At 33.3% G+C, this 16,159-nt stretch overlaps 1 protein-coding gene across 1 annotated transcript; it reads left to right on the forward strand.

Moving 5' to 3' along the window:
* The first annotated feature begins 4,932 nt into the window (after nt 1-4,932).
* On the forward strand, nt 4,933-9,819 carry LOC111085167. Its single transcript, XM_022382589.1, has 6 exons — nt 4,933-5,043; nt 5,469-5,550; nt 6,432-6,497; nt 7,757-7,798; nt 8,744-8,797; nt 9,591-9,819. Exons 2-6 carry the CDS (start codon nt 5,493-5,495, stop codon nt 9,749-9,751), a joined length of 381 nt encoding a protein of 126 aa, XP_022238297.1. The 5' UTR covers nt 4,933-5,043; nt 5,469-5,492; the 3' UTR covers nt 9,752-9,819.
* The last annotated feature ends 6,340 nt before the right edge of the window (nt 9,820-16,159 follow it).

Below are 16,159 nucleotides of genomic sequence, written 5' to 3' on the forward strand. Positions count from 1 at the left end.
ATTTTGTAGCTTTGTGCTTAATTAAAAACAAACAAGCTATGTATAAATGTAAAATCTTCGATTACATAACGTATTTTTCAGACTAATTGTCGTCTAGATATTTTCTTATAGATTATATTTTGATTTTTTAAATTCAATACTGCAACGTATGCTATTTAACACCGTTTTTCTTATTTTGATTAACATGAGAATTTGTTCAAGTTAGTGTGTATTTATACAACTTATACCAATTATTAGGTTTCGTATTTTACACTCTTATGCCCTGTGTATTAAGCGATTTAAAAACATTGTGTAGCGTTTCTGTAGTTTCCATAATGTACAATCAAATACAAAATGTTTCACATAAAAAAAGTTTTGTCGTTCTTCTGTAGATTTTCACGCTTCGTGTTTTCAACTCTTCACGCCACATGTTAGTAGAGTACTAGATCAATGACAGTATGGTTTGTTTGTTTGTTTTGAATTTCGCGCAAAGCTACACGAGGGCTATCTGCGCTAGCCGTCCCTAATTTAGTAGTGAAAGACTAGAGGGAAGGCAGCCAGTCATCACCACCCACCGCCAACTCTTGGGCTACTATTTTATCAACGAATAGTGGGATTGACCGTTACATTATAACACCCCCACGGCTGTGAAAGGGAGTTTGTTTGGTGGGATGGGGATTCGAACCCACGACCCTCAGATTGCGAGTCGAGGGCCCTAACAGAATGGCAAAACTGTAACGATATCTCGTATTTCCAGCCTGAATGGTGTCTTATGCAAAACATGGACTAAACAGCAAAGCTAGTTTCCAACATTTCGGCATTGCCATCTCTGATTTAGAAATGCTGGCCAAACAGAGAACAAACAGTCAGCATCACTTGCCGCCTATACAACTACAATAAACTAAATAGCGAAATTGATAGTCGCGGTTCCATAGCTGAAAATGAGGAGCGTATTAAACAGCATACTGCGGCTTGAACCCTGGACTTTTCGATCCACATCGCGGTCACGACTTTTATGAAATTTTGATGTTAAACATTAAAATAAAAAGTCCAGTCCAGACACAAGCATGGCCTAGTAATTAGGCTATCGGATTAGGTACCCGAGACAGAGACCCAACAGGATTCAACTCCAGTCCAGACATAAGCGTGACCTAGTATTTGGTGTATCGGATTAGGTACCCGAGACAGAGACCCAACAGGATTCAACTCCAGTCCAGACACAAGCATGGCCTAGTAATTAGTCTATCGGATTGGGTATCCGAGAGTCTTTGATTCGGAACAATGTGTTACTAAACATATTCGTCGCGTTTTAAGCTATGGATACGTTATAAGAGTGACAGTCAAACTCACTATTATTTTAAGATGCAGATTCTAAAGACTGATTGCCTTCCCTTTGGTCCACAGTTCAAAATACGGTTGCTGATACGATTGCTAACATGAGGAGCAACAATAAATCAACCAAAATATAAAAATCCATCGCTAACTGTATACGTAACAATGCATTAACGATAAATACAACATATAATTGATATTATTATGAGCAACTTAATATAAAACTTAACATTTATGGCTTAAAAGCATAAACAAACAATAAAAGTATGACATCTATTAACAAAATAATGAACGAAAATTTCAACCTCACACTTAGTGCATAAAGATTCGACGATGTCATTGGTTGTTTTGAAGAAGAAAACTTGATGTCATTCATTACTGTTTCTAAATGTTTCTTCTGCACCAAATAAGTTTAGCACTTTCAGGTGTGAGTGCATTATAAAGGCAACTCTTATTCAATTATAAAACAGGATAAAATCCTTGTAGCGACAGGTGATGCTTACCGTCTGTCTCCCCCTCTTGTCGGTCGTATAAGATAATAGAGGTTTATATTTGAGCCTTAAGTTTCTTTGATCTGGCCGTTTAGCCCAGTGCACGTAAAATTTGGCGACACACTACTACATTAATGTTATGGATGAAAAGTTTGACGGCACAATACCACATTAACGTTATGAATGAAAAGTTTGACGACACATTACACATTAATGTTAGGGATGAAAAGTTTGACGACACATTACACATTTATGTTAGGGATGAAAAGTTTGACGACACATTACACATTAATGTTAGGATGAAAAGTTTGACGACACATTACACATTAATGTTAGGGATGAAAAGTTTGACGACACATTACACATTAATGTTAGGGATGAAAAGTTTGACGACACATTACACATTAATGTTAGGGATGAAAAGTTTGACGACACACTACTACATTAACGTTAGGGAAAATATTCTATTAAAGTTCGGTTAACTCCACATAATTTTGATCTATGTATAGTAAATGGATTTGTTGAAACCCAAGTATAAAACACATTTTATGATCTCTTTATATAACATACCCAAGTATAAAACACACTTTATGATCTCTTTATATAACATACCCAAATATAAAACACACATTATGATCTCTTTATATAACATACCCAAGTATAAAACACACTTTATGATCTGTTTATATAACATAAGTATAAAACACTTTACGATCTCTTTATATAACATACCCAAATATAAAACACACATTATGATCTCTTTATATAACATACCCAAGTATAAAACACACTTTATAATCTCTTTATATAACATACCCAAATATAAAACACACTTTATGATCTCTTTATATATCATACCCAAGTATAAAACACACTTTATGATCTCTTTATATATCATACCCAAGTATAAAACACATTTTATGATTTCTTTATATAACAAACCCAAGTATAAAACACACTTTATGATCTGTTTATATAACATACCCAAGTATAAAACATACTTTATGATATCTTTATATAACATATCCAAGTATAAAACACATTTTATGATCTATTTATATACCCAAGTATAAAACACATTTTATGATTTCTTTATATAACATACCCAAGTATAAAACACACTTTATGATCTGTTTATATAACATACCCAAGTATAAAACATACTTTATGATCTATTTATATACCAAAGTATAAAACACATTTTATGATCTCTTTATATAATATACCCAAGTATAAAACACATTCTATGATCTGTTTATATAACATATCCCAGTATGAAACACATTTTATGATCTGTTTATATATCACGATACCTTTAGCTCTTACTGTAGAGAATTGAGTTCTTCCTTTTATTAACTTTATAAGTTTCGCGCAAAGCTACACAAAGGGCTATTTGACCCCAGCCGTCCCTAATTTTGAGCTGTTTTTCCAACATATATTTGCTTAGAGCAATTACTAGATAATACATAAATAGCATTATGTGAATTACAACTAAATCTATAGCTTATAAAAAATATTTTCTCCCCGGTAGGGCCTGTAATATATTTAATGTATGTAATATAACCTTTTCCACAAATATAATATCAGATTTATTTACTTTATTTCTCTGATTTAAGAAAGCTTACATATTTTTAGGTTGTCTTTGTGATAATATGATTTCTATATTTCAAACTTAGTTTTTGAGAGTTTTATCTGAAATTCTTTCCTATTCTTTTTGGATATTATTAATATTAATTTTAACTCCAGGTAATATGTTATTATGAAACTAATAATTTGTTCTTTTTTTATATTATTGTTAATTTCCATTTTAATCTTAGCTAACTTAAAACCTCTCTCAATTACACTTTCTGGATAATGACACTTCCTGAAGTAAGATTTTAATTCTAACCGACTGTTTTGTCGAACTTTTTCATAAACTCCAGATTTATATGCCAGAGAAACATGAGCTTTACACAAATCTTATGTCAGAAATTCAAATAATAGGCCATTACCTGTTAGTAAACACATTACAAAACGTATTATGGAAAAATATCATACTTTTGAAGAATTTTCCCAAACATTTCTATTTTGGTATTCTTCTGAAAATAAATAAGAGATTATTTTATGAAAATTACTTTATTAATAAATTTAAAACCACATTAATATGTCAACAGTAATGAATAGATTTTTATATATACTTTCCTGCTTTCTTATTGGTTCTGGGAGAGTATTTTTATGAATATATTCCGAAAAATCGAAATTAGGCCAGTCTATAATACCAATTGATTGTTTGTTTGTTTAATTAAGCACATAGCTACACAATGGGCTATCTGCCCTCTACCCAACACGGGTATCGAAACCCGGATTCTAGCGTTGTAAGTCCGCAAACATACCGCTGTGCCACTGGGGGCATCAATTTTAGAAGTTTTTCCTTTACGGTATAATCTTTCGATATTACAGAATGAGTTCCTATCGAGTTTGTAATGAATCAAAATTCAGAAAAATAATAGTTCTTTAAAATACATTTGATTTTACAAAAGCTTTTGTTATATACCAAGTGAAGGTGAGTTTTCTACTTGACATGAAAGTTCAGTTTCGTAATACGTGACTGGTAAAGATAAAAAAAAGTTCCCATTTGTTTAGGTGTAAATAAGATGTTTTTGAACAAATGAGAAAATATTAACACCTTCTTTCTTAGATTACAGATAACGTATTTTGTTGTGTATTATTCATATAGGTCACTAGCAGTTTCAGGGAAGTTTAGTGCTTCTGTCGGTGTTAAAGGAAACTACTTGTAACACAGATAAATTCTTCTCCTGTACTGTTTTGTTGTTTGATAAATCGCATGTCTAGTCCGTATAACACTATACAACAAACAGCTTGTTTGAGGCTTTTCTAATCAAGTAATCTTTCCTTATTTCGATCACTTGTTCATTATTCATATCTCAATTACCTTTTGTGGATTACGAAAACAGAGAGGCGATAACAAGTAAGCCCTCTCTGACGTACACTATCTTTCTGAGAAGTGCTCTGGGAGACATTCGAATGTGGGAGGGTCATCCCGTGGTACCACCCACATTTCAACTCGAACAGCCGGCGTGAACTAAACAAAACCCCTTTTTCTGAATATAAGTATTTGTATTTAACCACGGGATAAATTGTGGAACATCACAGGTCAGTTCTAGGACTAGTCATACGGACATTGTTTGGTTTCACAGCCAAACCTGCTCTTTCAACCGACAGCAGCTTGCATCTCTTGGACGTGAGTATCTGATGTACATTTCCCCGGCCTTTGGTAATATTTCCAACTATTCAGTTATTTCTGAAGCAAAGATAACCAGTACTAACTAAATACTTGTAAAAACATTTTCATAGATCTGTTATGATGATAGGCTTAACTATTTGTTTGATTTTAGTATCTTACTAACCACCCTTCACTCGTATTTATTGTGATTTTGATTAACGTATCAGTTGATGAGTAGGATAAGCTTAAGATAACCTCACTCTATTGATATCCTTCTTTCAGGTTAAGTCATTGTGTTTTCAGCCTACCAACTGGAAAATTTATCGTATTCATTGGATGGTGAGCAAAGTGTTTAAACTTATGTCACTGAAACCTTAATTTCTTATTATTGTCACTACTTGGAAGTTACAATTCTGTTTTACTGATAAGATTAACGTTTCCAGGTTCACTTCTCACTGACTACGGATATGCTGAAAGGGAAGTTAATTCTTCTTTTGCTCTTATGGCCGATCTCCTGCGCAGTTGGTAAGATTAATTATCTAGTTTATTACTATTAAAGATTATTAGTTTAATTCTTTACTATTAAGGACTACTTATCTAGTTCATTACCATTAAAGATTATTAGTCCAGTTATTTACTATTAAGGACTATTTATCTAGTTTATTATTATTAAAGATTATTAGTTTAATTTTTTACTATTAAGGACTACTTATCTAGTTGCATTACCATTAAAGATTATTAGTTCAGTTATTTACTATTAAGGACTATTTATCTAGTTCTTTGCTATCAATTATTATTTAGCTATTTATTTACTATTATGGACTATTTATCTAGTTCTTTGCTATCAAGTATTATTTAGCTATTTATTTACTATTATGGACTATTTATCTAGTCCTTTGCTATCAAGTATTATTTAGCTATTTATTTACTATTATGGACTATTTATCTAGTTCTTTGCTATCAAGTATTATTTAGCTATTCATTTACTATTAAGGACTATTTAGATATTTATTTACTATTACGGGCCATTTAGGTGTATTGACTAAAATGTACAAAAATCTTATCATCGAGAATAAAGAAATTATATATTTATCTAGACGTGAGGATTCTGTTCTAATGACTATACTAATTATCAATGAATTCCACATTAAACAAGACATAGAAAAGTTTGAATGCGTCAACATTTTGTAAAATTATCACATGTACGTATAGTATAACGACAAATTGAAAATATTTTTAGCATGTCTCAGAATCGAACCTGAACCACGTGCTAGTCAGCAATCTCTCTCTCTATATATATATTTATATATATTAATGTGTGGATGTATTCAGAGAACACGTATCCGTACAACTGATATACACGAGCTAGAAGAGGTTGGTTGTATGTTTGTATTATACTTCTGTAGGTATGGAAGATGATGAACTCTCTCTCATAACGAACACCTGGAAAACGAACACAGAAAAACGAAACAGTAAGTTTAGATACCATAAAATGGTTGGATGGTTGTTGTAAGTATTCGCGCAAAGCTACACAAGAGCCACCTGGGAGTCGCTAATTTTGAACTGATAGGTTAGAGCGAAGACATCAAATCTTGGTCTTCTATTATCTGATCGAATAATGGGGCTTGACAGTAACTCTCATAACGCATCTCCAAAGGACAGAACGCGATCCATGGAGCATCAGGTTAAAAAAGTTTATTGAAGCAATGAACTAAAATTATTTTCACCTAATTTTGCCTCCTAGTGGCACAGCGGTATGTCTGCGAACTTACAGCGCTAGAATCCGGGTTTCGATACCGGTGGTTGGCAGAGCACAGATAGCCCATTGTGTAGCTTTGTGCTTAATTACAAACAAACAAACATGACCATATGAAAATCGGAAGGTTCTCAGTTTTCATTTCTTTAGAGAGTATAATGTTGATTTACGATTGAAATGTTTGTGCTTATAAGTATTTAGCATACAGTTTAGAAAATTAAACAAGAGGGACTCCTCAATAGCCACGGCACATGAAATTCTTTTAGACAGAATTAGAGTAAATTAATCTATGAGATCTTTTTTTTCCTTTTTTATTAGCTATATTTTTGTGCTCCAGCAATACTAAGGGTGGGGGGGGGGCGTATACCTGATTCAATTTTATTGCTCATCAGGATCTCTATCAGCCTACCTTCAAAATGAAATTCTTCTAGGCAGGATTAGAGTAAATTAATCTATGAGACCTTGAGCGTGGTCAAATATGTCAATCGAAAGTGTTTGACCTCTTGAGTCCAAAACTGTAATTAGATCTTAAATCGGTCAAGAGATGACTGAGCTATGAGCTAAAAGTTTGTAATTAAAAAACAAAAAAAAATACTCGTAGCCTTTTTATGAGCCGCGGCTAAAAAACACAAGAATATGTGACTCGACTTAAAACTAGTACTTTTCCTATTTCAGAAGAATTTAAATTTCTAAGTACTGAATGGAATTACACTGAACTATCTTATCAAATTAAAATGACCAAATCGTCCAGAAATTAACTCATATTTTATTGAACACAAAATTCTGAGCCTTCTGACGGAAATGTACGTAGAATAATAAAAGCAAAATTCCTGTATTCAAGTCTTTGGGTTACGTAAAAATGGGTTTTCTGGAACATTAATTTATTTGAATTGCTTTAACAGTTTTATTTTATTCTTATTTCATTCTGAAGTTATATACTTGACTGTTTTTATATCCAATTCATTATTTTCACAGCTTGGTGGAGTAAAAAATCGGTTCCAGAAGCACGATCTAACTGTAAGTATTTAATTCTAAACGCTTGGGGTTTCAACTAGGAAGATAAATTGATTTTTTTTTGCATGAATTTAAACAACTGTATAGATACTTCATCAGTTACTGTAATAGTTGTTCATCATTACGAACTGAAATAAAAGCAAAAATTATACATTTCTACAACAGTTTTTATTCACCAATTTCTCCGTTGTGATTTAACATGAACATGTGAATCACGAAGCATGAAACAGAAAGTAAAACTACATAATATATATTAATTATACATAAAGTTATACTAGAAACTTCCATCCTTTTGATGGGTGTTTTACAACGAATATATTTTTAAGTTATTAGTTATGTGTTTTATATGGAGTTGAGAATCTCATTATCACTAAACGAAAATATAAGTTGATATTCCTGGATCACTGAAGGTACGTTATAAAAAAAAGGATAAGTTTTTAGGGTCTATATTTGATTTTTATGACCTTCTGATGTGCAACTAGCCATATCTGTTTCTTTGTGCTTCTGATGTGCAACTAGCCATATCTGTTTCTTTGTGTTTCTGATGTACAACTAGCTATATCTGTTTCTTTGTGTTTCTGATGTACAACTAGCTATATCTGTTTCTTTGGGATTCTGATGTACAACTAGCCATATCTGTTTCTTTGTGTTTCTGATGTGCTACTACACATATCTGTTTCTTTGTGCTTCTGATGTGCAACTAACTATATCTGTTTCTTTGTGTTTCTGATGTGCTACTACACATATCTGTTTCTTTGTGCTTCTGATGTGCAACTAACTATATCTGTTTCTTTGTGTTTCTGATGTACAACTAGCCATATCTGTTCCTTTGTGCTTCTGATGTACAACTAGCTATATCTGTTTCTTTGTGTTTTTGATGAGCTACTACACATATCTGTTTCTTTGTGCTTCTGATGTGCAACTAGCCATATCTGTTTCTTTGTACAGTGGACATGTTTAACGAAGATAGCAGCTTATGTTCCAGCGTTGTGAATGCCGTCGGTAAGTTTCTGCTATCTTCATAAACATCATAATACAATGATATTAAAGTATCTAGGAAAATTCTTCAGATCTAAAACTGATCCATTCTGATATTCCTTTAATATTTTTCATTACCATTTAAAAATCCTGTTAAATATAAGCAAAATGACGTTGATTTGAATGTTATTTCGAATATTTATCTGTAGCTTCAGGAAATACCGAGCTTATTGAACAGAAAAGCTGCTGATTTATTGTTTTGATTGGTTTGTTTTAATGCTTTTATCAGCAGAGAAGTAGTATATGAGAAACAAGAATTCTTAAAAGGCTTCAGTCAATATCTACTGCTCCTGCAATTTTGATTCAGTTTAGTTAAAAAAAAATGAAGCTTTCATTGCTTCGGAAACTTTTAAAAACATTTAAGTATAAACGTTTGTCTCTTTCCAGCTTCAGCTGTTTTTTTCTATACAAAATTATTTTAACTCTGTGTTTCATTAGTGACTCAAGAAATATAAACCATTCTTTGCTCATGAACTTCCTACGAACTTTCGAGATACTTAGCTACCGACGAGTCCTAAACCCTTAATATTTTTCGTTCAAACTATAAATATAGGAGCAAAAAAAGTTCTAATTATATATCTGATTTCATTAACGACATGGTGTTTTGTTACTGCATTTTTTCAACTTTTTATACATCACTAGTAACTTTCTTATAACTCATTTAATACTTATAATAAACTTATCTAAAGATACAGATTATAATTTTAACAAAACTGCATTTTTTGACGTTTAACTACTCTTCTCTTACCTCTTATAGGTTGTTATATTGACAGCTGTGTCCCAACTTTTCTCGAGTGCTGCCGCCTGGCGGAAAGTAGGCCAGCTTTTCTCCGCTGCAAGCAGACTCATCGCAACTGTATTGTTAGCTGTTTTCGGGACTCGAAGAAACTCTTGGCTTATGCTAATGCTCTTCATTGATTTAAACAATAACTTTAATTGATAAGAAGAAAGAAGATTGATCCAACACAAAAATAAATAAATATATATATATAAAGGTTGTTTTACAAATAAAATGTTTAAAAACATGCTAACTACACATAGAAAATAAAAACTATTTGTGTTTTACTGACCACTGGTAATGTACTAATAAATTTGAATTCTGCAACTCTATATTTGTCCAGAAGTCTTTGGAACAAGTTTTATTTACCTCATACAATGTTTGAACAATGAAGCGTTTACAGTTCAGTTACAATCAAAAAAGTATTGAAAACAAAATTAAACAATTCCAAAAATCTTGCTAAAGTACTTGATGTTTGTTTGAATTTCGAACTAGCCGTCCCTAACTTAGCAGTGAAAGACTAGAGGGAAGGCAGCTAGTCATCACCACCCACCGCCAACTCATGGGGTACTCTTTTACCGCCAAATTATAACGCCCCCACTCATGTTTGATGGGACGGGATTCGAACCCGTGACCTGCAGATTGCGAGTCGAGCACTCTTACGAAATGTAAAGAGTATGTACGAAGGTTATCTGCTACTGTCCCTAACTTAGAACTACTGATCAAAGGCACACTACCACCCACGCTTATGACCCACCCACATCTTAAAGTACAAGGGATATTTTTGGGTTTCACACGGATTCGAACCCAGCTTGCCAGCTACGAAATTCAGACTTCTATCACAGAGCCCAAGAGAAAGAAAGCATCAGCACTAATTCTGGCTTAAAATTTGAAAGTATACATTTGACAGTCGTTCCATTTATGAAGTACTTCGGGCCTGGCATGGTCAGGTGATGTATTGTGAAACACAAGTTCACGTTAGGTTACAGACGCTACATCACGGCTGTACCTGTGGATGTGATAAACACATCTCCTACAGGTCAGTTGTGACAGATAACATCCAGAATACAAAAATCATCAAAATCGCATCGATTGATAAGACAGTGGCGTTTAATCAGTGTAGAATATATCATATGGAAAATACTTAGGTTTTCTGAGATTACAAAAAAAACAACAACATATGACGCAGCTGGGATGGACACACACCTCAAAAATGTGTAAAGTAAGTTTGTTAAAACCGTTAGCTAAAGTACTGATAATGTAATAATAGGTTCCAATTTCGTCGATGTTGAAATAATTCATTTGTGGAAACCAAACAAATTATTTGGATTTTTGTGGACGTATATCGCAAAAACAACGGATTTATTTCTGTTTTTGAAATTATCTAAATATGTACTTGTAGCGTTAGAATAAAACTATTTAGATAAAAACAAAGAGTTTGTTTGTTTCTGGATTAAGAAGTTTGCCATAAATTAATCATTGATAAAATATACAGACGCTTTAAATATCTCTAACAACATGCAATATACATTGTCATGTAACACTGAGCAAGATGTAGAGAAAAAAAAAAAAAGAAACACAATGGTCATAAACTTATAATCTGTAGTTCGAACAAAACGGAGTATTATAGAAAAACCAAAACAGACAAGCTTAACTGAAATGTCATCCTACAATCAATATAATGTAGAAGCATCAGCGATGACGCCCAAAGAATTTAATAAAATTCAAGCCTGTTCTTTTCTTATAATGCCATGAATTCAAGTCTGCAGGTAACTTATATACAAGAAACTTCATAATATAAAGAAACAGATATAATTACCCATTCACTTATAGATCAAAGCCGGTCTGTTTGATGTAATATTATGTTTTAGATATCGTGTTGTTTGTATGGTTCGTGTCGGCGCAATCTGGTTGATTTTAATGTGCCCCCCCCCCAAATAAAACAGAAAATTTCTTTTTTGAGCCTCTTACAAAAGTCTTTAAAATACATGACAATATATGGGCACGGAGTGTTATTAAAGCATTTGGCAGATTTCATAATAAACCAGCATTTTCCTTACGTTATAAAGTATAGTATTCTATTCTTTAAAGTACCATCTACGTAGATCTGTAAACTGATAACATTTCTGTATTTATCTTTTTTTCTCACTTGCTTAGGATCTGCTCTAATAGACTGTTTACGCGAAAAATTATATTTATGGTTGAAAGTATACAGGTAGAGATAGAGAAACTTCAACCTACACCAGTTGTCGAAACAGACGTTCATAATATCTACGCAGTCAAATAAACAAGGGAGAAAAATTCAGCATATCAATACAAGTTCTCTTAACAAGGTGAGAGACGTTTCTAGTGTCTTCGTGGTGTTCTAAGAAGTGTTTTATATTTATTTGCACATTTCAATATAGATTTATATTATGCAGTTGAATAAACGGGGTGAGCGGAATATCTCTGTACAATTCATTAAAAAGTGAAGAGATGTTAATCTAGATTTGCACGCCACATTTCACATGATGTTATGATATCTATTTACGTTCATAATATCCACACCGTTCTCTGAACAGGAGAGAGAAGTTTATAATATCTACACCAGTTGTCGAAACGGACGTTCATAATATCTACACCAGTTGTCGAAACAGACGTTCATAATATCCACACCGTTCTCTGAACAGGAGAGAGAAGTTTATAATATCTACACCAGTTGTCGAAACATACGTTCATAATATCCTGTTTCGACAACTGGTGTAGATATTATGAACGTCTGTTTCGACAACTGGTGTAGATATTACGAACGTCTGTTTCGACAACTGGTGTACATATTATAAACTTCTCTCTCCTGTTCAGAGAACGGTGTGGATATTATGTACTTCTCTCTCCTGTTCAGAGAACGGTGTGGATATAATGTACTTCTCACTCCTGTTCAGAGAACGGTGTGGATATTATGTACTTCTCACTCCTTGGTTAAAAAACTACATCTGTGATTAAATTCTCTCTCTCGTTCTGCTGTTTAGGGAATTGTGTAGACATCATGAGCTTCTCGCTATCTACTCTTTATTGAAGTGTGTAGATCTGATCAGCTTCTCTCTCTTTCCTCGTTATTGAGGTGTGTAGACCTGATCAGCTTCTCCCTCTTTCCTCTTTATTGAAGTGTGTAGACCTGAGCAGCTTCTCCCTCTTTCCTCTTTATTGAAGTGTGTAGACCTGATCAGCTTCTCTCTCTTTCCTTTTTATTGAAGTGTGTAGACCTGATCAGCTTCTCTCTTTTTCCTTTTTATTGAAGTGTGTAGACCTGATCAGCTTTTCTCTCTTTCCTCTTTATTGAAATGTATAGACTTGACCAGCTTCTCTCTCTTTCCTCTTTATTGAAGTGTGTAGACCTGACCAGCTTCTCTCTCTTTCCTTTCTATTGAAGTGTGTAGACCTGATCAGCTTTTTTCTCTTTCCTCTTTATTGAAGTGTGTAGACCTGATCAACTTCTCTCTCTCTCTTTCCTCTTTATTGATCAGCTTCTCTTATCTCGAGTGGAGAATTGCAAAGGTATGAATTTCTCTTATTTGTCGTCAGTGGAGTGGTAGAGAATCGTTTTGCACATTTCGTAAATGAATCTCCCAAATGTGTATACAGTTCTGATTCTAGTCATCTTTATAAGCTTATTTGTAACTCCCAACTAGAAGTTTTCATCGAAACTTTGAAATGTCGTTGTTATCTTAATCGCAAATTACAAGTAACTCTTCTATACAGTAAGGTACTGTGGAAGACAAGAATAATACACAAAAGCTCCCACTTTTTAAACGATTAAAAATGTATTATAAGTTTCGAAATTAATAATCTCAAATCCTCTATATACTCAGTGGACTCAATCTGTAAACAAATAGATAAATGTTTGGTTCTGATCTACGAAAGAAGCTTGCTTTGATTAAAAGTTAATAGGTGTACATGTAGAGTGAATTTTTGTTTTTTATTCTAATTTCATTGTTGGTTTTAGAAACTTATTACTTCATTTTCTATGTTCATTTTCTATGCTTGACAGAAGAACACTTGTGTGATATTCCTTCGACAACGAAAGAAAAAGTAAATAAAACAGTTCCCATCGTAATGAAGATTATAATTGTGACACAAAATGTACTGATACTTTGAAATTTTGACATTACTTAAAGAAGAAAAAATAATTTATTATTAAAAATCGTCCCGACTGCAGCCATATCTGGCCACTTTGAGTCAGCCAGTATAGAAACCGCCTTATATATTTAAAGAGTAATAACTCATTAAGACCTTTATGAGAACCAAGGGATCTCATCAATCACATTATCAAATAAGCTTTATAGCACTCTTCTCGACGTCAGAAACGTAGAAAGCTTCCCTCAACTAATAAAAATTTAACATTCCTCTGTAGTAATGATATTGTAAAGATGTAGTTTTAACTCCCCGTCTCTGTAATACATGTGTGTGTGGCTTGATTGAAGTTGTACTGCTTAAGCTTAAAAGATCTGTTTGTTTCGAATATTCGCGCAAAGTAACATTAAGGCTATCTGCGCTAGCTGTCCCTAAGTTTGAACCGATAGACAAGGAGGGAATTCAGCTACTAGAAAACAGCGCCAACTTTCAAATCTTGAGTTATTCTAATCGAGTAGTGGAATTTAACCGTCACTTTTATAACGCACCCACAAGTCCAAATCGCGGATCGCGATTTTGTGGCAACAGGACCCAAACCACGGACCCTCGGATTCACAATTCAGTACGCTAATACCGAAGCCACACCTGCCCTCTTGAAAAGTTTCGTTCACAAGAACGGGAAAAGCAGCTGAAACCTATTTTAGGAATAATTATTAAATTAAATTTTATTATTTTTGCTTCTAACGTACTATTTAAACTGTGGACACGAAATAAGAATACTTTCCTCCACAGACATCACACGTATACTAAGACATGCTATAAAGATGGTTTGTTTCTTTGTTTGTTTGTGATTAATCGCAAAGCTACAGAATGGGCTATCTGTGCTCTGCCCACCACGGGTATCGAAACCCGGCTGCTAGCATTGTAAGTCCGCAGACATATCGCTACGGGGGGGGGGGGTATAAAGATGGTAATTAGATGACGTTCATGGAGTTTCAGCAGATGGATAGTTCTAATACTAATATAGATCTTTGGTAGGGTTGGGCCTTTAACACCACCATTTATTTGACCATAAATACTGTTGTCAACGTTTACCAGACCAGGTGCAAGGGTTGTGCCTTTAACACCACCATTTATTTGACCATAAATACTGTTGTCAACGTTTACCAGACCAGGTGCAAGGGTTGGGCCTTTAACACCACCATTTATTTGACCATAAATACTGTTGTCAACGTTTACTGGACCAGGTGCTAGGGTTGGGCCTTTAACTCCACTATTTATTTGACCATAAATACTGTTGTCAACGTTTACCAGACCAGGTGCTAGGGTTAGGCCTTTAACACCACCATTTATTTGACCATAAATACTGTTGTCAACTTTGAAATGAGATTTCCTAGTAGCAAAATTTAATAACTAATTAAAAGCCGATATTTTTAACCCTTTTGTGAGACCCAAACATGCTACTATTTGAATTAACTCCTTGGAAAGGATTGTTAGTATACACAGATACAATATCAGAATGCACACATTAATCTTCATCAAATCTTATCTCTGCCAGTCGTTTAAAAATTTCTAAATAGTTCTACATTGATATTTATTCTTTTCAAATGCTTTAAGAAAATAGTTTTTAAAAACCTGCAAGTTTACGGTTATAATTGCCTATGTTCGAAACTGTAAGCCTAATTGGACGGTTATTTTACTTTCATTAATTTTTGATAAACCATATAAAATACCCCAGTGAGAACTTATCGGCCTTGATATCTTTGTATACTTTATCACTAATGCCTTTATCGTTCTTTACTTTTGACAAATATCATTGTAAAAGACCTTTTTTCTTCTAGGATCAACATTCATTTTTCTAAATTTAGGCTCATACGACATTGCAGTATTTGCATAATATTCTGTATTTAGTTTAAGTTTTATTTGTTTTAAAACAAAGCCACTTTGGATTATCTGCTCTGTCCACCGTAGAGAATCGAACTCCGAATTTCAGCGTTATAAATCCATAGACTTAGCGCTGTCCCACTATGCCGTTCTCTTTACTTGGTTTAACTATATCTATTTACTTGTTTTCACTTAAATTATCAATCGTTTCAAGTTCTTTCTTAGAGTTATATTTAATTTTCGTTTACATGAATAAAAATAAGTTAAAGCCAACCCTGACATCTTTGTTACATTAATATCAAATATTCGTCCATTCTTATCGCAAACGGAATTATCCTTTAGTTTCATCACAATTTTTTCAAAATATAAAAAAAAATATTAGAATAATCAAGTTTCCTTGTGATATTGAAAACTTTAACCCTCTTGATAATACTTTCTTTTCTACTTCAATTAGTTTATACTAAGATAAATTATGTATAACTTTACCTTACGTAGTCATCAGTAAATACTTTAGTTTAATTAGTCCCCCCCCCCACCCCGTCCGTACCGTAGTA

Source organism: Limulus polyphemus, unplaced genomic scaffold, assembly GCF_000517525.1.
Source record: "Limulus polyphemus unplaced genomic scaffold, Limulus_polyphemus-2.1.2 Scaffold260, whole genome shotgun sequence".
NCBI classification, from domain to species: Eukaryota; Metazoa; Arthropoda; class Merostomata; order Xiphosura; family Limulidae; genus Limulus; species Limulus polyphemus.

What these genes read in the sequence shown, in the direction of transcription:
- LOC111085167 (XM_022382589.1), top strand. Translation starts at nt 5,493, where the DNA reads ATGCTGAAAGGGAAGTTAATTCTTCTTTTGCTCTTATGGCCGATCTCC. An exon ending in GCCGATCTCCTGCGCAGTTG is followed by an intron (nt 5,551 to 6,431) that starts GTAAGATTAATT and finishes ATACTTCTGTAG; the next exon opens with GTATGGAAGATGATGAACTC. An exon ending in TCCAGAAGCACGATCTAACT is followed by an intron (nt 7,799 to 8,743) that starts GTAAGTATTTAA and finishes TTCTTTGTACAG; the next exon opens with TGGACATGTTTAACGAAGAT.